This window comes from Oncorhynchus mykiss, chromosome Y (assembly GCF_013265735.2).
Source record: "Oncorhynchus mykiss isolate Arlee chromosome Y, USDA_OmykA_1.1, whole genome shotgun sequence".
NCBI lineage: Eukaryota > Metazoa > Chordata > Actinopteri > Salmoniformes > Salmonidae > Oncorhynchus > Oncorhynchus mykiss.
Genome location: NC_048593.1, coordinates 2413130 through 2436123, shown reverse-complemented (window position 1 = coordinate 2436123; position 22994 = coordinate 2413130). Strand labels below are relative to the sequence as shown.

The window sequence follows — 22994 nt, the reverse complement described above, 5'->3', positions numbered from 1 at the left end:
TTCAAAGTCACTGTGCATTTGGAATATGTTTTAATGGGCAGGTACCATCACGAATTTGTTTATCGAATTTGTTTATGTTTCCTTACTTTTTCAAAGTCACTGTGCATTTGCAATATGTTTCAATGGGCAGGTACCATCACGAATTTGTCATGCTCAAAAAATGTTAGATGTATTTTTTTTTGTTTCTTACTTTTTCAAAGTCACTGTGCATTTGGAATATGTTTTAATGGGCAGGTACCATCACAAATTTGTTTATCGAATTTGTTTATGTTTCCTTACTTTTTCAAAGTCACTGTGCATTTGCAATATGTTTCAATGGGCAGGTACCATCACGAATTTGTCATGCTCAAAATTTTTTAGATGTATTTTTTTTTGTTTCCTTACTTTTTCAAAGTCACTGTGCATTTGGAATATGTTTTAATGGGCAGGTACCATCACGAATTTGTTTATCGAATTTGTTTATGTTTCCTTACTTTTTCAAAGTCACTGTGCATTTGCAATATGTTTCAATGGGCAGGTACCATCACGAATTTGTCATGCTCAAAAAATTTTAGATGTATTTTTTTTTTGTTTCTTACTTTTTCAAAGTCACTGTGCATTTGGAATATGTTTTAATGGGCAGGTACCATCACGAATTTGTTTATCGAATTTGTTTATGTTTCCTTACTTTTTCAAAGTCACTGTGCATTTGCAATATGTTTCAATGGGCAGGTACCATCACGAATTTGTCATGCTCAAAATTTTTTAGATGTATTTTTTTTTGTTTCCTTACTTTTTCAAAGTCACTGTGCATTTGGAATATGTTTTAATGGGCAGGTACCATCACGAATTTGTTTATCGAATTTGTTTATGTTTCCTTACTTTTTCAAAGTCACTGTGCATTTGCAATATGTTTCAATGGGCAGGTACCATCACGAATTTGTTTATCGAATTTGTTTATGTTTCCTTACTTTTTCAAAGTCACTGTGCATTTGCAATATGTTTCAATGGGCAGGTACCATCACGAATTTGTCATGCTCAAAATTTTTTAGATGTATTTTTTTTTGTTTCTTACTTTTTCAAAGTCACTGTGCATTTGGAATATGTTTTAATGGGCAGGTACCATCACGAATTTGTATATCGAATTTGTTTATGTTTCCTTACTTTTTCAAAGTCACTGTGCATTTGCAATATGTTTCAATGGGCAGGTACCATCACGAATTTGTCATGCTCAAAAAATTTTAGATGTATTTTTTTTTGTTTCTTACTTTTTCAAAGTCACTGTGCATTTGGAATATGTTTTAATGGGCAGGTACCATCACGAATTTGTTTATCGAATTTGTTTATGTTTCCTTACTTTTTCAAAGTCACTGTGCATTTGCAATATGTTTCAATGGGCAGGTACCATCACGAATTTGTCATGCTCAAAACATTTTAGATGTATTTTTTTTTGTTTCTTACTTTTTCAAAGTCACTGTGCATTTGGAATATGTTTTAATGGGCAGGTACCATCACAAATTTGTTTATCGAATTTGTTTATGTTTCCTTACTTTTTCAAAGTCACTGTGCATTTGCAATATGTTTCAATGGGCAGGTACCATCACGAATTTGTCATGCTCAAAATTTTTTAGATGTATTTTTTTTTGTTTCCTTACTTTTTCAAAGTCACTGTGCATTTGGAATATGTTTTAATGGGCAGGTACCATCACGAATTTGTTTATCGAATTTGTTTATGTTTCCTTACTTTTTCAAAGTCACTGTGCATTTGCAATATGTTTCAATGGGCAGGTACCATCACGAATTTGTCATGCTCAAAAAATTTTAGATGTATTTTTTTTTTGTTTCTTACTTTTTCAAAGTCACTGTGCATTTGGAATATGTTTTAATGGGCAGGTACCATCACGAATTTGTTTATCGAATTTGTTTATGTTTCCTTACTTTTTCAAAGTCACTGTGCATTTGCAATATGTTTCAATGGGCAGGTACCATCACGAATTTGTCATGCTCAAAATTTTTTAGATGTATTTTTTTTTGTTTCCTTACTTTTTCAAAGTCACTGTGCATTTGGAATATGTTTTAATGGGCAGGTACCATCACGAATTTGTTTATCGAATTTGTTTATGTTTCCTTACTTTTTCAAAGTCACTGTGCATTTGCAATATGTTTCAATGGGCAGGTACCATCACGAATTTGTCATGCTCAAAATTTTTTAGATGTATTTTTTTTTGTTTCCTTACTTTTTCAAAGTCACTGTGCATTTGGAATATGTTTTAATGGGCAGGTACCATCACGAATTTGTTTATCGAATTTGTTTATGTTTCCTTACTTTTTCAAAGTCACTGTGCATTTGCAATATGTTTCAATGGGCAGGTACCATCACGAATTTGTTTATCGAATTTGTTTATGTTTCCTTACTTTTTCAAAGTCACTGTGCATTTGCAATATGTTTCAATGGGCAGGTACCATCACGAATTTGTCATGCTCAAAATTTTTTAGATGTATTTTTTTTTGTTTCTTACTTTTTCAAAGTCACTGTGCATTTGGAATATGTTTTAATGGGCAGGTACCATCACGAATTTGTATATCGAATTTGTTTATGTTTCCTTACTTTTTCAAAGTCACTGTGCATTTGCAATATGTTTCAATGGGCAGGTACCATCACGAATTTGTCATGCTCAAAATTTTTTAGATGTATTTTTTTTTGTTTCCTTACTTTTTCAAAGTCACTGTGCATTTGGAATATGTTTTAATGGGCAGGTACCATCACGAATTTGTTTATCGAATTTGTTTATGTTTCCTTACTTTTTCAAAGTCACTGTGCATTTGCAATATGTTTCAATGGGCAGGTACCATCACGAATTTGTTTATCGAATTTGTTTATGTTTCCTTACTTTTTCAAAGTCACTGTGCATTTGCAATATGTTTCAATGGGCAGGTACCATCACGAATTTGTCATGCTCAAAATTTTTTAGATGTATTTTTTTTTGTTTCTTACTTTTTCAAAGTCACTGTGCATTTGGAATATGTTTTAATGGGCAGGTACCATCACGAATTTGTTTATCGAATTTGTTTATGTTTCCTTACTTTTTCAAAGTCACTGTGCATTTGCAATATGTTTCAATGGGCAGGTACCATCACGAATTTGTCATGCTCAAAAAATTTTAGATGTATTTTTTTTTGTTTCTTACTTTTTCAAAGTCACTGTGCATTTGGAATATGTTTTAATGGGCAGGTACCATCACGAATTTGTTTATCGAATTTGTTTATGTTTCCTTACTTTTTCAAAGTCACTGTGCATTTGCAATATGTTTCAATGGGCAGGTACCATCACGAATTTGTCATGCTCAAAAAAATTTAGATGTATTTTTTTTTGTTTCTTACTTTTTCAAAGTCACTGTGCATTTGGAATATGTTTTAATGGGCAGGTACCATCACGAATTTGTTTATCGAATTTGTTTATGTTTCCTTACTTTTTCAAAGTCACTGTGCATTTGCAATATGTTTCAATGGGCAGGTACCATCACGAATTTGTTTATCGAATTTGTTTATGTTTCCTTACTTTTTCAAAGTCACTGTGCATTTGCAATATGTTTCAATGGGCAGGTACCATCACGAATTTGTCATGCTCAAAATTTTTTAGATGTATTTTTTTTTGTTTCCTTACTTTTTCAAAGTCACTGTGCATTTGGAATATGTTTTAATGGAGAGGTACCATCACGAATTTGTTTATCGAATTTGTTTATGTTTCCTTACTTTTTCAAAGTCACTGTGCATTTGGAATATGTTTTAATGGGCAGGTACCATCACGAATTTGTTTATCGAATTTGTTTATGTTTCCTTACTTTTTCAAAGTCACTGTGCATTTGCAATATGTTTCAATGGGCAGGTACCATCACGAATTTGTCATGCTCAAAATTTTTTAGATGTATTTTTTTTTGTTTCCTTACTTTTTCAAAGTCACTGTGCATTTGGAATATGTTTTAATGGGCAGGTACCATCACGAATTTGTTTATCGAATTTGTTTATGTTTCCTTACTTTTTCAAAGTCACTGTGCATTTGCAATATGTTTCAATGGGCAGGTACCATCACGAATTTGTCATGCTCAAAAAATTTTAGATGTATTTTTTTTTGTTTCTTACTTTTTCAAAGTCACTGTGCATTTGGAATATGTTTTAATGGGCAGGTACCATCACGAATTTGTTTATCGAATTTGTTTATGTTTCCTTACTTTTTCAAAGTCACTGTGCATTTGCAATATGTTTCAATGGGCAGGTACCATCACGAATTTGTCATGCTCAAAATTTTTTAGATGTATTTTTTTTTGTTTCCTTACTTTTTCAAAGTCACTGTGCATTTGGAATATGTTTTAATGGAGAGGTACCATCACGAATTTGTTTATCGAATTTGTTTATGTTTCCTTACTTTTTCAAAGTCACTGTGCATTTGGAATATGTTTTAATGGGCAGGTACCATCACGAATTTGTTTATCGAATTTGTTTATGTTTCCTTACTTTTTCAAAGTCACTGTGCATTTGCAATATGTTTCAATGGGCAGGTACCATCACGAATTTGTCATGCTCAAAATTTTTTAGATGTATTTTTTTTTGTTTCTTACTTTTTCAAAGTCACTGTGCATTTGGAATATGTTTTAATGGGCAGGTACCATCACGAATTTGTTTATCGAATTTGTTTATGTTTCCTTACTTTTTCAAAGTCACTGTGCATTTGCAATATGTTTCAATGGGCAGGTACCATCACGAATTTGTCATGCTCAAAAAATTTTAGATGTATTTTTTTTTGTTTCTTACTTTTTCAAAGTCACTGTGCATTTGGAATATGTTTTAATGGGCAGGTACCATCACGAATTTGTTTATCGAATTTGTTTATGTTTCCTTACTTTTTCAAAGTCACTGTGCATTTGCAATATGTTTCAATGGGCAGGTACCATCACGAATTTGTCATGCTCAAAAAATTTTAGATGTATTTTTTTTTGTTTCTTACTTTTTCAAAGTCACTGTGCATTTGGAATATGTTTTAATGGGCAGGTACCATCACGAATTTGTTTATCGAATTTGTTTATGTTTCCTTACTTTTTCAAAGTCACTGTGCATTTGCAATATGTTTCAATGGGCAGGTACCATCACGAATTTGTCATGCTCAAAAAATTTTAGATGTATTTTTTTTTGTTTCTTACTTTTTCAAAGTCACTGTGCATTTGGAATATGTTTTAATGGGCAGGTACCATCACGAATTTGTTTATCGAATTTGTTTATGTTTCCTTACTTTTTCAAAGTCACTGTGCATTTGCAATATGTTTCAATGGGCAGGTACCATCACGAATTTGTCATGCTCAAAAAATTTTAGATGTATTTTTTTTTGTTTCTTACTTTTTCAAAGTCACTGTGCATTTGGAATATGTTTTAATGGGCAGGTACCATCACGAATTTGTTTATCGAATTTGTTTATGTTTCCTTACTTTTTCAAAGTCACTGTGCATTTGCAATATGTTTCAATGGGCAGGTACCATCACGAATTTGTTTATCGAATTTGTTTATGTTTCCTTACTTTTTCAAAGTCACTGTGCATTTGCAATATGTTTCAATGGGCAGGTACCATCACGAATTTGTCATGCTCAAAATTTTTTAGATGTATTTTTTTTTGTTTCCTTACTTTTTCAAAGTCACTGTGCATTTGGAATATGTTTTAATGGAGAGGTACCATCACGAATTTGTTTATCGAATTTGTTTATGTTTCCTTACTTTTTCAAAGTCACTGTGCATTTGGAATATGTTTTAATGGGCAGGTACCATCACGAATTTGTTTATCGAATTTGTTTATGTTTCCTTACTTTTTCAAAGTCACTGTGCATTTGCAATATGTTTCAATGGGCAGGTACCATCACGAATTTGTCATGCTCAAAATTTTTTAGATGTATTTTTTTTTGTTTCCTTACTTTTTCAAAGTCACTGTGCATTTGGAATATGTTTTAATGGGCAGGTACCATCACGAATTTGTTTATCGAATTTGTTTATGTTTCCTTACTTTTTCAAAGTCACTGTGCATTTGCAATATGTTTCAATGGGCAGGTACCATCACGAATTTGTCATGCTCAAAAAATTTTAGATGTATTTTTTTTTGTTTCTTACTTTTTCAAAGTCACTGTGCATTTGGAATATGTTTTAATGGGCAGGTACCATCACGAATTTGTTTATCGAATTTGTTTATGTTTCCTTACTTTTTCAAAGTCACTGTGCATTTGCAATATGTTTCAATGGGCAGGTACCATCACGAATTTGTCATGCTCAAAATTTTTTAGATGTATTTTTTTTTGTTTCCTTACTTTTTCAAAGTCACTGTGCATTTGGAATATGTTTTAATGGAGAGGTACCATCACAAATTTGTTTATCGAATTTGTTTATGTTTCCTTACTTTTTCAAAGTCACTGTGCATTTGGAATATGTTTTAATGGGCAGGTACCATCACGAATTTGTTTATCGAATTTGTTTATGTTTCCTTACTTTTTCAAAGTCACTGTGCATTTGCAATATGTTTCAATGGGCAGGTACCATCACGAATTTGTTTATCGAATTTGTTTATGTTTCCTTACTTTTTCAAAGTCACTGTGCATTTGCAATATGTTTCAATGGGCAGGTACCATCACGAATTTGTCATGCTCAAAATTTTTTAGATGTATTTTTTTTTGTTTCTTACTTTTTCAAAGTCACTGTGCATTTGGAATATGTTTTAATGGGCAGGTACCATCACGAATTTGTTTATCGAATTTGTTTATGTTTCCTTACTTTTTCAAAGTCACTGTGCATTTGCAATATGTTTCAATGGGCAGGTACCATCACGAATTTGTCATGCTCAAAAAATTTTAGATGTATTTTTTTTTGTTTCTTACTTTTTCAAAGTCACTGTGCATTTGGAATATGTTTTAATGGGCAGGTACCATCACGAATTTGTTTATCGAATTTGTTTATGTTTCCTTACTTTTTCAAAGTCACTGTGCATTTGCAATATGTTTCAATGGGCAGGTACCATCACGAATTTGTCATGCTCAAAAAATTTTAGATGTATTTTTTTTTGTTTCTTACTTTTTCAAAGTCACTGTGCATTTGGAATATGTTTTAATGGGCAGGTACCATCACGAATTTGTTTATCGAATTTGTTTATGTTTCCTTACTTTTTCAAAGTCACTGTGCATTTGCAATATGTTTCAATGGGCAGGTACCATCACGAATTTGTTTATCGAATTTGTTTATGTTTCCTTACTTTTTCAAAGTCACTGTGCATTTGCAATATGTTTCAATGGGCAGGTACCATCACGAATTTGTCATGCTCAAAATTTTTTAGATGTATTTTTTTTTGTTTCCTTACTTTTTCAAAGTCACTGTGCATTTGGAATATGTTTTAATGGAGAGGTACCATCACGAATTTGTTTATCGAATTTGTTTATGTTTCCTTACTTTTTCAAAGTCACTGTGCATTTGGAATATGTTTTAATGGGCAGGTACCATCACGAATTTGTTTATCGAATTTGTTTATGTTTCCTTACTTTTTCAAAGTCACTGTGCATTTGCAATATGTTTCAATGGGCAGGTACCATCACGAATTTGTCATGCTCAAAATTTTTTAGATGTATTTTTTTTTGTTTCCTTACTTTTTCAAAGTCACTGTGCATTTGGAATATGTTTTAATGGGCAGGTACCATCACGAATTTGTTTATCGAATTTGTTTATGTTTCCTTACTTTTTCAAAGTCACTGTGCATTTGCAATATGTTTCAATGGGCAGGTACCATCACGAATTTGTCATGCTCAAAAAATTTTAGATGTATTTTTTTTTGTTTCTTACTTTTTCAAAGTCACTGTGCATTTGGAATATGTTTTAATGGGCAGGTACCATCACGAATTTGTTTATCGAATTTGTTTATGTTTCCTTACTTTTTCAAAGTCACTGTGCATTTGCAATATGTTTCAATGGGCAGGTACCATCACGAATTTGTCATGCTCAAAATTTTTTAGATGTATTTTTTTTTGTTTCCTTACTTTTTCAAAGTCACTGTGCATTTGGAATATGTTTTAATGGAGAGGTACCATCACGAATTTGTTTATCGAATTTGTTTATGTTTCCTTACTTTTTCAAAGTCACTGTGCATTTGGAATATGTTTTAATGGGCAGGTACCATCACGAATTTGTTTATCGAATTTGTTTATGTTTCCTTACTTTTTCAAAGTCACTGTGCATTTGCAATATGTTTCAATGGGCAGGTACCATCACGAATTTGTCATGCTCAAAAAATTTTAGATGTATTTTTTTTGTTTCTTACTTTTTCAAAGTCACTGTGCATTTGGAATATGTTTAAATGGGCAGGTACCATCACGAATTTGTCATGCTCAAAAAATTTTAGATGTATTTTTTTTTGTTTCTTACTTTTTCAAAGTCACTGTGCATTTGCAATATGTTTTAATGGGCAGGTACCATCACGAATTTGTCATGCTATAAAAATCCTGCAGGAATGTGAAATTGACTGGCCCGATGAACTCGGGATGGCTTTGCAGTGATTCTGGGTCATCTCAATCGCTCGTTTGGGTTGATTTCAGAATGTCGCTTTTGGTGATGTTTTTTCACTATAGAATCATATTGCAAATGTACAAGAGTCAAGTGGACAAGAGTCCATCAGTCAATTAGATATCATTCTGACCACCAAACTGATACAAACTGACACCAAACCCACTTTTTCCAACTCGTTTAGTAGCCAACTATTACATACTTCAGAGCTGGCCCAAAATTCACAACGCCTTCGGTACAAACCATAAAAAAAACATAAAACACGTAGTTACGTTCTAGCTGCGGGTCCATTTCTTATGTTATGTGTTGGCCTAGCTGAGGCGACCCCGAATCCCAAGTTTCGGCTCGATAAGTCATTTGGTGTCCGAGAAAAACCCTAATTGGTGCTGAAAATCCACAATTTTCCATGACTTGCTACGGGGTCCTTGAATGAGATATCGGACAGAAACGTTGGGGTCTGTCTATATGGGCCGAGACGTTCGCAATGCACCTAGTCTTGCGACTCTGGGACATTTCTAAATGTCGTCATTTTCGTGATGCAAAAATGAATTGAAGTTATTTCAAATGTACGAGGCTGTTTCTCGGTCCGAGAACCGTCTAGAGCCACGTAACTCGCCACGCACCATGGCCCGGAGGTCTAGAACAGGTTTCTAAAGTTTCGGAACTCTAGGTCCGACCGTTCTTTTTTAGCTCCAACAAAGCTAACTATTGGAGCCACTGTCTGTCTCTACGCACCCCAATACGTCCCTCCATCCAAGTTGTGTTTTAGTGCAATTTTTTTTCCTTTGATTTTTTTTGGGAAAAATGACTGATTTACAGTTCATGGGGGTTGCCTAATCACACATATGAAGTTTTGGAAAGATCAGACTTCTTTAACCCTTCGAAACAGCCCCTGAGACACCAATTATGGCACTTCCGGTTGGCACAGGAAGTTATAAATCAACACATATCCTCATTGGGGTATGCTGTTACAGAATCCTGAGTTTTAAGTCCTTACGTTAAGAATTGACTGATCTACACAGGGTTGAATGCACTATGTCTATCAAACTGCATGCAATGTATGGGTAAACACTTTTAGGGGCATTTGAACCACTTCCGGTTGGTCCAGGAAGCTTAGAATCAACACAGGTAGACCTCATAGTGGCCTGATGGACTGGTACCGAAGACAGGTTCATACGGCATTCATAACCCACATAGGCCTCAGGTTGAAATTAGGGGTGCAGGCAATGTATTCCTATGGGGAGAGATGACACTGTAATCTGTGAGATCAAAAAACACTGTTTTACTGTGAAGGGTTAATGCCACACGGTCAAGGTTAGGCTTGTTCAGATCGGGAGGACCTTAGGAACATTCATGTGGTGGAATTTTTCTTCTCACTCTAACGGTTCTCTCACTGTCACCCAAAAGCAAATGACATTGTGGTGCAGGCTTCATTTTGGGCCTACTATTGTAATGGTCGCTGCGCCTAGACCGAGCGAGCTACGGTCAAGCGGGATAGCTCGTTGAACTCAGAACAGTCTGGAGACTATGGTGATGCCATTTTTTGTGTTGATTTCAGAATGCCATTTTGGTGATGGTCCCTCTCCGTTTAAACATATTGCAAATGTACAAAAGTCAACTAGCAAGTCAGTGTCCATCAGTCAATTAGATGTCATTATGACACCAAACCCACTGTTTCCTACTCATTTAGATGCCAACTATCATATATGTCAGAGCAGTCCCATAATTCACAGCGCCTCTAGTTTAAAACATAATAAAAAGGTAAAACACATAGTTACGTTCTAGCTGCGGGTCCAGTTCGGACATTATGTGAAGTCCTATGTGAGGCGACCCCGAATCCCGAGTTTCGGCTCGATAGGTCATTTGGTGTCCGAGAAAAACCCTAATTGGTGCTGAAAATCCACTTATTTCCATGCCTTGCTACGGGGTCCTTGAACGAGCTATCGGACAGAAACTTTGGGGTCCGTCTCTATGGGCCGAGCCGGTTTCAACGCACCTAGCCTTGCGTCTCTGAGACTTTTCTAAACGTCGTCATTTTCGTGATGCAAAAATGAATTGAAGTTATTGCGAATGTACGAGGCTGTTTCTCGGTCCGAGAACCATCTAGAGCCACGTAACTCGCCACGCACCATGGCCCGGAGGTCTAGAACAGGTTTCTAAAGTTTCGTAACTCTAGGTCCGACCGTTCTTTTTTAGCTCGAACAAAGCTAACTATTGCGGCCACTGTCTGTCTCTACGCACCCCAATACGTCCCTCCATCCAAGTTGTGTTTTAGTGCAATTTTTTTTTCCTTTGATTTTTTTGGGGAAAAATGACTGATTTACAGTTCATGGGGGTTGCCTAATCACATGTTGAGATCGGGAGGACCTTAGGAACATTCATGTGGTGGAATTTTTCTTCTCACCCTAACGGTTCTCTCACTGTCACTCAAAAGCAAATGACATTGTGGGGCAGGCTTCATTTTGGGCCTACTATTCTAATGGTCGGTTATTGTGTTATTTCAGAAAATCATAGAAAATCACAGAAATGTCGCAGAGCTCCGCAGCACACTTTAAAAAGATTCGTATGAACACCCTGCAACTGGATCTGTAACCGTTGAAAAAAAAAAAACGCCTATTTGTGACCATCACCAATTTGTCATTGTTCCGTTTCTCTTAAATGACGATAGATAAATGGCTGGTTCTTTTTTTATTGACACCGGAGGCTCCTTGGCTTTGACCCGAAGTGGAAAAATAATTTCTCTACTTCCATTTTAAGCCTTTATTCCCAGAAAAATGGCCGTAGCTCAAAAACCGTCGAGGCCTAGACGCCATCCCGTTCGGGGCCAACTGCCCCTTGAGCCAAACCTACGCTCGCCAAGTTTCGGCTTCGAAATATTTTCAGTTTTTGAGATAAGGCCCCGTCGCGATTCGTGATGTTTTGCCAAATTGCCATATGATTCCGTATGCCATCTGGTGGGAGTGTCCGGGACGGCGGAAAAACGGTCCGAAACTTGTTTTTTTTTTTAAACGGGAACCGAAAGTCCGACAAAGTTCATTCGACGACTTCCCGGTAGGTCCGGCCCTACCGCACGTCCCGACGCCGACCGCGAATTTTACAAACGATTTCGGACGTCGGGTAAGGGACCGTACATTTGCAATATGGACTTTCTCACTGATCATACACGAAATGCCGAAATGTTCCCTTAAGGTATGACGGGGAGGGATCTCAGCTCCCCTGAGTTTTTGTTTTGGTTTGTGGGTACTTTGTTAATTAAGAATGCCATTATTTGATTTTGAAAGAAAATTATGATTTTGGTTTGTATTAATGAATGGCATTGTGAGTAATAAATAATTTTTCAAAAAAAAAAAATCTGTTCTTATCAGTTTAATATCTGATACGTCCCCCATCGGGGGACTACATATTAAATGGATTTTTCGAACAGGGAGTCGGAAATGGGGCTTGCTCCGTCCGCTCCACGCATCGACCCGGTATTGCAGTACCTCCGGGAACAGTGCAACACTTTTCTCCTGTTGTCAAGGAAAAATACAAATTCACAAAGCTATGTAAACAGCTAGCTAGCAGAAGAAGAGAAGGAAAGAAACATTCAAACTGAAAGAAAGGCGAAGCGCCCTTCAATGGGGTCCCCCGTTTCCCGCCATTTTACTTAAAAAATATATATATCTATATAAAATTGGGCCAGGATTGTGTGTGTGTGTGTGTCTGTCTCTCTCTCTGTCTCTGTCGCTGTGCCTCTGTGTCTGTGACCTTCTTTTTATCCACAGCCCTCGAAAACTTGGAAGAGTGGGTTCCGGGAGCACCCGCGGGAAGCCTGCCTAGAGTGCACAGAGTGTGTCTCGGGCCCCAACCTCTTGACTTCCATACGACTCTGGTTTCTCTTCATTACGCACAAGCCTTTCGCCTTTTACTAAAGACTTCCGTGGAGAGGAACACTTACGAGTTCAACGTATTTTTGGAGCGGCTTTGCTTCTTGCAGAGCCCAGTATCTTGTTTTAAGAGAAATTGACATTAGCGACTTTCTCCAAAAAACACCTACCTGTCGCCAGGGAAACGGCGGGTGGGTGTGGGTGGAGGGAGAGAGGAGCTGGCATTTTTGCCAACCCGCTGAGGTCTGTCGAGACCCCCGGGGGTCCGGCGGTTTCAGGGTTCCATTTGTGGGTTATCGCTTCTCGGCCTTTTGGCTAAGTTCAAGTTGGGTACTGATGTGCCGTAACCCCTTAGTTAAAAGCCGATGGCCGGAGGGCAGGATCAACAGTCAGCCAGAGGGCCTGGACTGCGCAATACGTTGCAATTCGTTTGGAAGAACAAGGGTCATCAGGATGGTGATCATTGAAGGGTTAATGGTGGACCCAGGGCACGTTTACTGCTTGCAGCGGAACATGGCGGCGGAGGGCTATGACCTGTCCCTAAACAGTGAGGCCTTGTACAGGAGATGTATGGACACCTGCAAAGAGAAGGCAGCCAGTGAGCCGTTCTCAAACTTCCAGGTTTACCCCTTGTGCCGTTTGGACTTAAAAGTCATCACGTACACGTTTACAATCCCTATGTGGGGGATGACAGCATCGGGGCGATCCTAGGCCGGTTTGGAAAAGTGAGTCCCGGGGTGCGGTACCTGCGGGACGGGTATGGCATCTGGTCAGGGAGGAGACAGTTCCGGGTCACACTGAATAGGGATCCGGATGGAGCTGATAAGTTGGCTCACCCACCAGCCTATTTCTCCATTGGAGCGGACCGGGGGTACCTGTTTTATTCAGGCCAGCCAAGTTTTTGTAGACACTGCCGTAGCTTCAGTCATGTGGCCACGGGGTGCAACCTGCTGAAGTGCAGGAATTGCGGGAAACCAGGTCACGGGGCAGCCAACTGCAGGGAGGCTCGAGTCTGCAATGGCTGTGGGAAGCAGGGCCATTTGTTTAAAGACGGTCCCAATAGACAACGGACCTATGCGGAGGCAGCCGGCCACGGCCCTGAGGAGGGCGCGGCGGGACCTCCCCTCCGGCAAATAGAGGAGGTTCTTGAGGAAATTCGAGCGGCGGCAGCGGAGGTGGGAAAATCCCCCGGGGGAAGTGCAGTAAAGGAGGTCTGTCCGAAGGGGACTGAGGAGGAGATGGAGCTGCTGATCGGAGCCTGGGAGGATAGTCTGATGGGTGAGATGTCAGACGACCCGGCTACCCGAACCCCTACCCGGAAGATGAGGTCGTCCTCGGCGGGTGGGTCGACTGGATCGGCATCTTCAGATAATGGAGAGTCCAGGAAGGTGTACAAGGGGAAAATAAATAAGAGGAGGAAGGTTACTGACCGGGTGGCGGTGGAAGAGCATAAGCAGCCAGCGGTGGCCATCTCCAACCGGTTTTTAGTGCTGAACCCGGATACCGGGGATGAATGGTCAGATGTGGGGGATGAGAACCAGGATCCAGTGGTTTCTAAGAATTTTGCGGTGGCGGTCTCTGAAACCTCGGTGGGGGGGATCTGGGGAGCAGGTCCACGGGGCCTGTTTGGTTCCTGAGCTTCCTGGGTCAGGAACTTTGGAGATGGATACCAATCCTGAAGAGGGTTCAATGGACTGTGCACAGGTACGGTCCAGTGGAGACCCCTCTTCCAGTCCTGGGGAAGCATCACAGAACTGTGGACAGGTATTAACCTGTGAGGACTTTTCCAGTCCTGAACACTCATTCGTGGCACCAGGCACGCCGAACAGTGACCTATACCTGGAACGGGTGAGTGGCTTCGGGATGGGGGAGGCTCCTATCTGACAGACAGTATAGAGACGCTGGGTGGTCTTGTTTAGTTTCTTATTCATTGGTATGGGTTTCTTTACAATTGTAACAGTGAATGTAAGGGGATTAAGGGATATGGGGAAGAGAGGGGTGTTTCAGTACCTTTCCTGTGTCTCCTTCCAGATTAGTTTTTTACAAGAGGTTCATTTAAGAGACATGGGGGATGTTTGTGTGTTTACAAGGGGGTGGGCGAAAGGAGAGTCCAGATGGGGGATAGGGGGGGTGCACTCCTCTGGGGTGGGGATTTTGTTTGGGAATAGGGACTTTTTTGTGGTGGGTTCCTTTTCTGTAATACAGGGGAGAGTTTTAGTGGTTGATGCTGACTGGAGGGGGGCGAAGTTTCGTTTTGTTAACATTTATGCTCCTGCTGAACCACGAGGTAGAAAATATATTTTTTTGGCTCTGCCAGATATTTGTGTTACTAATCGAACTGTGGTTTTGGGCGGGGATTTCAATGTCTCTTTTGAAGGCACTGGGGATTTTAGCCTACCCTATTTGGTTACTGTAGTTAAAGATTTTTCTTTGAAGGACTCTTTCAGAGTCTGCGACCCCAACGGGGAGGGTATGACATGGGCAAACTCAAGGGGTTCCCGTAGTCGTATAGATTTTTTTTTTTTACCAGTTTCTGTGCCAATCTCAAAAGTCACTGTGTCTCCGGTTTGGTTTTCTGACCACTGCCAAGTTCAGGTAGTGTTCTCGATAGACGTGCCGATATTCGGCAGAGGCTTTTGAAAATTAAACTCCAAAATTTTGGCCGATCTTTCTTTTAGGGAGGCTTTTAAATCCCATTACGAGATATGGGGGATCTCAAGCCTTTTTTTGGTTCCCTAGTTGAATGGTGGGAGTGTGTAAAGCGCAATGTGCGCACCCTGGCCATTTCACACTGTGTCACTAAGGCCCGAGCAGATAGGAAGGTTTTTCAGCGGCTTCAGGGGGAGCTGACTGCCTTGGTGTCAGCTGAGAATAAGGGTGAGGGGAGGGATGTGGAGAGGATGGGGGGTTTAAAAAGTAAGTTGGGGATGTATTTTCAGGGGAAGGCCAGGGACTTTCTCTTCAGATGTCAAAGAGACTAGTTTGAGTTTGGTGAGGCTAGCAGCTCATATTTTTTTAAACAGATTAAAGCTGCCCGGGCCAAAGCAGTTATTGCCTAGTTGCGAACAGAAGGGGGGGGAATGGTTTCTGACCCAAAGGGGATGGTGGAAGCAGCGTCCTCTTTCTACCAAGAATCCTTTAGGGAGAAGGACATAGATGGTTCGAAAGAAAGTGTCTTTCTGGGGTTTTTGAGGAAAAAGGTTCCCCCGGATGCAGCCTCTGATCTCGATCGCCCTTTTGAGCTTGAGGAAGTTGAGGCTGCTTTGCGGGGTTTACCAGCCAACAAGGTGCCAGGCTACGATGGGCTTCCGCGGGAGTTTTATGTCACCTTCTGGGAGATTTTGGGGAGAGATTTTTTTTCGGTAATTCAAGTGGTGTACGACTCAGGGCTCCTGGGGTCTTCAATGAGGGAGGGGGTCTCGACGCTGCTTTACAAGAAAGGGGAAAGGGACAACCTGGGGAATTACAGGCCCATTACGCTTTTGTGTGCAGACTATAAGGTGGTAGCCCGTGTCCTAGCGGGCCGTCTAAGGAAGGTTCTGCCCCATGTCATACATGAGGACCAGACCTGTGGGGTGGAGGGGAGGTCCATACATTGGAACCTGAGTTTGGTGAGAGACTGTATTGCTTGGGCCCAAGACAGAGGGGTGCACCTCATGTTGGTGGGATTAGACATGGAAAAAGCTTTTGATAAGGTGCACCATGGGTTTCTCTTTTCAGTTTTGGGGCTGGGTTTTTGAGGTGGGTGGGAGAGCCCGCTGAGTCAAAAGGTCGAACCAGGAGAGCGGTAAGTTTTTTTTGTGTTTTTTGGTCATTTGATATATAATTTGTCTTTTTTTGTATTTTCTTTCTTGTTTTTTGGAAGAGGTGGTGAGCCGGGTGCGCCTTTCTCCTCGAGGAGATGGCGCAAAATACCTTTGCACCGTCGGTTCCTGGGATTGGACTGGCCAACACGGTGAGGTTTTCTTGGCGGGAAAAGGAAAAGGGGCCTTGGGGGAGAGAAACTTTCGGAAGGAATATCCTGTTGGGATGCTTAAAATTAAAAGTGAAGGACGTACTCTGTCTCCAGGGGAACCCAATGGAGAAAGGGTTTCACGTGACTTTTTATGTGGAGGAGCAACACGATGGAGTAATGAAGAAGGCAAAGGAAGAGAAAGGAGAAGGTCCCCTGTGCCATTACGCGGTGACCAGCCTGGCAAGAAACAACTTTAGGGTGGTCACCGTGAACATGTATAATTCGCACGTGAAGGATGAGGAGGTGAGGGCCTTTCTGGGGAGGTACCTCAGGGACTCCCTGGGTTTTTGGAATGGGAGGAGAGGGTTCCAGGCATTACTCAGGGAGGACCTGAAGAGTGTGGATGGCTACCTCCATCCTTCGGCGATGTTCTCCCTGGGGGCTGACAGGGGAACACTTTACTATAGCCGTCAGCCTCCATTTTGCAGGCGTTGTATGGCCTATGGTCATATCCTGGCCTCGTGCAACACCATGAAGTGTCGATTCTGTGGGTCGGGAGAGCACGAGGCCAAGGATTGTGACGAGCCCAAGCTTGCCACGGTTGTGGCTCGAAAGTACACCTGTGGCGTGATTGCCCGGCTCGTCACAGGTCATACGCGTCTGCAGCTGGAGGGGGAGCGGGGGATGGGGGGAGAAGAGAAAGGAAGCGTGCGGATTGCATGGATGGCACAGGGAAAAGACGGCAAGGGAAGACGATGGGAAGAAGGAAGAGGTGAGAAGAAAGAGGCGAGAAGAAGGAAAGACTGGAGCAGAAGGAGAGAAGAAAAAGGAGGCGGAAGAAGGTGAAGGAGCGGAGAAGAGGGAGAAGGGGACAGTGGTGCGAGAAGGAGTGAAAGAAGGAACGGTGACGGGGACGGGAACAGAAGGAGTGGGAAAAGATGGAGTGAAGGAGTGGGGGGACAGCCTGTCGAGCTTCCTCGTGGAAGAGCTAAGATAAATGGTGGAGGAGCTAGCGTGGAAGGGAGGTAGTGTTTCCCCGCTACCTCCTTCACCAAAGAAGAAAGGGAAGAGGAGGGGGAGCTCGACAGGAAGTGAGAGGGAGGGGGGGGTGGAGGGGGAGGGGGGGGCTAAGAGAGCGGCAGGGGCGGGGGGAGTTTATTGGTATCCCTGTTTGCCTCAGCCCCTCACAATTTAGTGGAGGTTGGCTCCAGTGAGGGGTCTGGGGGCTGTTTGTCAGAGGGGGGATCTCAACTCCTGTTTGGGGAGATGGGGTCCCCTACACTCAGCCCCGAGGAATATAGGGAGGAGGGGTTGGAGGGGGGTGGAGAGGAACCCAGGATGCAGGGCACTCGGCCTAACACACTGCCTGCATCCTGGGTTGGAGAGATGGAGGAGGACGGGGGGGCGTCAGGAGAGGAGAAGACGTCCCCGCCCCTGGAGATGGACCAGGGGAGCATCGGGTGAGTCTCCTGTTTCTTCTTTCTGTTTGGGTTTAATTGTTGGTAATTATTAAATGAATGTCTGTTTCTTTTCTTAGTTTAAATGTTAGTGGGTTAAGGGATTATGTTAAAAGGAGGGCGGTGTTTTGTTATTTAGAGGGTGTGGGTTTTTATTTCTGTTTTTTACAGGAGGTTCACCTGAGGGATGGTGGGGATGTGTGTAGATTTATTAGGGAGTGGGATAAGGGAGAATCTTTTTGGGGTATAGGAGGGGTGCACTCGACAGGAGTAGGAATTTTGTGTGGGAATAGAGAGGTTAAGGTAGAAAGCACTTTTGTTATAATGCAGGGTAGAGTATTGGGGATAGATGTAAAGAGAAGCTAGATATAGGTTAATTGGGGTGTACGGGCCACAGGTGGTGGCAGACAGGAGGGAGATGGTGGACTGTCTGACGCCCCTGTGTGTTACAAATAGGCACTTGGTGATAGGAGGGGATTTTAATATAGATTTAGGGGTAGGTGGTGATAGCAGTGCAGGCGCCATCACCGGGCTAATGGCTTGCCATGGTCTGGTTGATGGTGGCCTGCACACTGCTCCGGCAATGGTCGGTCCTACATGGCGCAAATCCAGGGGGGTTGCGCGGAGGCTCGACTACATTTTTCTATCCAGGTCTTTGGGTCAGTTGTCTGGGCGGCTGTTGCCTGTTTTCTTTACGGACCACGACGGGGTGTTCCTGCAGGTGGGGTCGCCAGTCTGCCTCTTCGGTAGGGGGTACTGGAAGTTAGATCGGGATATACTGGAGGAGCAGGCTTTCGTTGACGCATTTTTTTGTTTCTTTCGGAGGCTTGATGGCCTCCGGTCCATGTGCGAGGGGGTGTTAGAGTGGTGGGATTTAGTTAAGGTGAGGATTAGGGCTTTTATAATAGGGTATTGCAAAAGGAAAAAGAGGGAGGAAAGGAGGGAGGTTGATCGTATCCAAAGGTTAATTGAACTTGAGTACGAGGCAGGCAACCTTGGCGGGTCGATTGACTGGGAGAGATACGCAGCCCTAAAGGCGCAGCTCAGGGAGCTGCAGGAGCAGAAGGCTCAAGCTTTCCTGTAGCGTGCGCATAATGGCTTTCTAGAACATAATGAGACTTGTTCCGCTATGTTCTTTAAGTCGGTTAGGGCCAGGCAGAGTAGGAAGGTAATGCATGGCGTTAGAGAAGAAGATGGTAGTGTAGTAAGTAAACCAGAGGAGATGGTCAGGGTGACAACTGATCATTTCCAAGGTTTATTTAAGGAAAGGGAAATAGATGTAGAGCAGGGAAATGTGTTTTTAGAACACTTGTCCCGGCGGTTGCCGGCGGACATTAGAGACGTGATGGAGGCCCAGATCTCACTAGAAGAGGTTGAGAGCGCTCTTAGGAGGATGGGAAAAGGGAAGGTGCCTGGGATGGATGGGCTGCCGGCTGAGTTTTACCTCAAGTTTTGGGGTATACTTGGACCAGTGGTCCTCGAAGTCTTGAAGGCCATCCTTGAGACGGGGGTCCCGGGGGGGATCAATGGCTGTTGGTGTGCTGTCACTTCTTTATAAGAAGGGGGAAGTAACTGACCTTGGCCGTTGACCATGCTGTGCGTAGATTACAAGATTCTTGCAAAGGTTTTAGCAGACCGGTTGCGCACAGCCCTTCCCTACGTCGTCCACGAGGATCAGACGTGCGGGGTAGAGGGTCGCTCTATTAGATGGAACCTACAGTTGATCAGGGACTCCATTGCTTGGGTTGAAGATAGAGGGCTGCCTTTAATGGTAGCAGCGCTAGATCAGGCAAAAGCCTTTGATCGCGTGAATAGATAGATTCTATTCTGTGTGTTAGGTAGATTAGGATTTGGGGAGAAGTTCATAGGATGGATCCGTACATTATATGTCGGATCGGGGTGCCGAGTTAGTGTAAATAGTCACTTAGGTGACGTTTTTGACCTCTCGTCTGGGGTCAGGCAGGGATGCCCACTCTCGGCTCTCCTCTTCGTTCTGTACATGGAGCCTCTGGGGCTGCCATTAGGGCAGACACAGGGGTGGAGGGCTTGTTGATCCCTGGAAGCGGTGGGCTGCGTGTTAAGATGACGCAGTACGCTGACGACACTTCCTTGTTGTTATGCAAGGACTCGTGCCTGACAAGGTCCCTTGCATGAATAATCATACTATGAGGTTGGCTGAGTCCTACTGCGTGGGCTTTGTCCTGCAGCAGGCCGGCAGCCTGGGAGAACGAGACACTATCGTTCATCACACCTTGTAACTCTTTTGCAGTAAAATCTCATAACCCAAGGAGTTCTCTGCAGCTACAACAACAACATCTATTTTCTGTGATTTATGTTCTATTTCTGCAGTACAGTTGATAACCATGGCTATGAAGGCTAAGAAACCAACCTTGCTGAAACACATCTTATTCCTGTCACTCTCTATTGGCCTCGTCATACTCACGGGAGCCTATCAGGATCCCTCGAAACTGGACCCATCTTCCTCTACTACTCTCTTCCCTGCCTGTGAAGATTTCTTCAGAGAAAATGACTCAAGTAAAAGTGAAAGTCACCCAGTAAAATATTTCTTGAGAAAAGGTCTGAAAGTTTCAACAAATATCCTGAAGTATCAAAATTAAATTATATTTCAAATTAAATATAATCTTTGGGAATGTAGTTAAGTGAAAGTTGTCAAACATATAAATAGTAAGGACACCCCCAATAAAACTGCTTTATTAGTACTTTCAAATATTTTTACTTTAGTACTTTACACCACTGGCTAATGGCCGACATCGGCAACTCTCGTTGGGTTAATGAGGCAACTAGTCACACCTGTGACAGGTCCTTTAAAAGGAGAGGTGGAAGAAGTAGACCATAACTCACAGACAACAGAGACACCCAGTCAATCCCTTGGAAGAGTGCAGAAGGTGAGATTGTGTCATTATTTAATAGACTATCTGCATCTCAAATGGCAACTTAATTTTATGTGACCCTGGTCAAATGTAGTGCACTATATAGGGTGCCATTTTGTGGAGTGACCCCCTGAATTTAAGAGCATAGACTAATAGTTACCTTTGCAGTAAAGAGGTAGTCTATGACTCGCTCTAGGATGCTTCCCCTTCCCTATCTAGTGCACTGTGGGCCTTTGTCAAAGCTGGTTCACTACAACAGGAATGAGGAGCCATTTGGGAAGGATAGATTTTCCTGTGTGCCAGGCTCTTCAACCACATACAATAGATTAGATACCTGAATTTTGGCGGAAGAATTGTAGCGCCGTGTTGCCAATACTCGGTTCTTGAGGTCCTCAGGACTGGGTTTAGCAATTGTTGCTTAAGTTTTGTACTTAACACAGGGTTTCCTTAACCTCTCCTCTAGTACCCACAGCCATTCCAAATGTTTTAAAATGCTCAACTAATCTCGCTCGCTCTCTCGCTCTCTCGCTCTCACTCTCTCTCAGGAGACTATCACCATCATTCTGCTTGTCAGCACAGCTTTTGCTCTGGGAGGTAAGAGTGATGTACCTCACACTTACTCCCAAAATGTTAATAAACATTAGCGGGTGTTGATCTGTCCTCTACACACACGTATGTATTAATGTTTCGTTTCATAACGAGTTGTCCCTTGGCCAGCAATTATCAACTGACACTGGAGAGAGGTTTGTCTTGCTCAAGGGCACATGGACAGATATTTTAACTTGTCATCTCAGGGATTAAAACTAGGAACCTTTTGTGTTACTGGCCAAATTCTCTAATCATCTAGTTCCAGAAATGTATATTGGTGTCTAGATGCTGGACTGCGGTATTCTGATATGAATGGTTTGATCATTCAACTGGCTGTATGATTGGATTGTCTACCAACTATCAGAAAATAACACTGCTACAATTTACCCCCACTTTCAGTCTTGGTTTCATCAGCTGTTTTCAAATGACAGAAACTGAATTTTGACTGCACAGGACTTTTAAACAAGTAGCAGAATTTCAATATTTAGCCAGGAAGTACCTAGGTTACATCTGAAATGGAACCCTATTCCGTATATAAACTACTTCTGACCAGGGCACATATGGGACGCAACAGAAGATTATGGCATGCATGTGCTGCAATGTTATGTCCACATTACAATGCATGTTACTTGTGTCCAGATGCTACGATACGACCCATGACCCCCTGTGAGCGTGCTAGATATGCTGCGACACATGGCCCAATTGGAGCCTACATCCCCACGTGCGACGCCGCTGGACGATACACCCCTAAGCAATGTTCGGGCTCTACAGGTTAACACGGACGCACATACACATTTAATTCAGTTGAATGTTACACATACAATATTTACCCATTTTACTGTAACATGTCTATTTCTGGTAGGTTACTGTTGGTGTGTGACCACTACTGGACAGAAGATCCAGGGTACGGACACTCCACCAGGCACTGCTATTAACTGCTAGCAACTGTTCCAAGGTGTATGTTTGTACATACTCATTCACTAAATGTTAATTCTTTGCAGCTGATTCTGGATGTTAATGTTTTTTGTCTAATTTTAGATGAAGGGCATTGGAATGGAGTCGTTGAAAAGATGGACATTTGTCTTTACTGTACTACAGGAACTGATTCACATCCCATTTAAATACATGAAGAAATCCAGAGATTAAACTGTTGATTTACTTACTTTATTGTTGGTGTGATATGCTGAACAATATATCTGAACCAGTCCATTTCTGGGAAATGGAGGAAGGAATTTAAGAATTGAAGGTAGTCAAATTCCACGTGACCACTTAGTAATTAGGCTTCTCCAAGCTCTGATGCTGGTGATGGTCATTAGTAGTCTACCGCACTTGCTAACTGCCTGGTACTCAGCACTCTATTGTCCCTCTAATCACTCTGTCATCAATGCAAATGTAATTTGAAAATCAAAATCGCTTAATGAGCTCTATAACCTATGCAATTGCGGGAGAACAGCCTGATGGCTTGACTTTAAAAGAGGATCCCATCAGCTTCTACAGGCTAGATCTACTATATTTACAGTACCAGGCAAAGTTTGAACACACCGACTCATTCCAGGGTGTCAGTAAAAATATTTTCTGCAGTGTATAATAGTGATGACATCGAGTATGAAATAACACGTATGTCTTAAACAAATCAAAATATTTTGATATTCTTCAAAGAAGCCACCCTTTGCACACTCTTGGC

At 41.8% G+C, this 22994-nt stretch overlaps 1 protein-coding gene, 1 non-coding gene and 1 pseudogene across 2 annotated transcripts; all 3 read left to right on the top strand.

Annotated features, from left to right (window-relative positions):
• Positions 1–11882: 11882 nt before the first annotated feature.
• LOC118945554 lies at positions 11883–12057 on the top strand (annotated as a pseudogene).
• A 359-nt stretch (positions 12058–12416) lies between these two features.
• LOC118945668 lies at positions 12417–12533 on the top strand. Its single transcript, XR_005040783.1, has one exon. It is a non-coding gene; the product is annotated as a U5 spliceosomal RNA (small nuclear RNA).
• An 8075-nt stretch (positions 12534–20608) lies between these two features.
• LOC110509545 (nidogen-2-like) lies at positions 20609–22472 on the top strand. Its single transcript, XM_036967694.1, has 5 exons — positions 20609–20737; positions 21268–21316; positions 21950–22081; positions 22173–22265; positions 22349–22472. The coding sequence occupies exons 1-4, from the start codon at positions 20624–20626 to the stop codon at positions 22250–22252; spliced, it is 375 nt and encodes a 124-aa protein (XP_036823589.1). The 5' UTR covers positions 20609–20623; the 3' UTR covers positions 22253–22265; positions 22349–22472.
• Positions 22473–22994: the final 522 nt, after the last annotated feature.

Excerpts from the sequence above, each read along its gene's own strand:
- LOC110509545 (XM_036967694.1), top strand. The coding sequence starts at position 20,624 with ATGAGGCAACTAGTCACACCTGTGACAGGTCCTTTAAAAGGAGAGGTG. Across the intron at positions 20,738-21,267 it reads CCCTTGGAAGAGTGCAGAAG|GAGACTATCACCATCATTCT; the intron begins GTGAGATTGTGT and ends ACTCTCTCTCAG. Across the intron at positions 22,082-22,172 it reads GCAATGTTCGGGCTCTACAG|GTTACTGTTGGTGTGTGACC; the intron begins GTTAACACGGAC and ends TATTTCTGGTAG.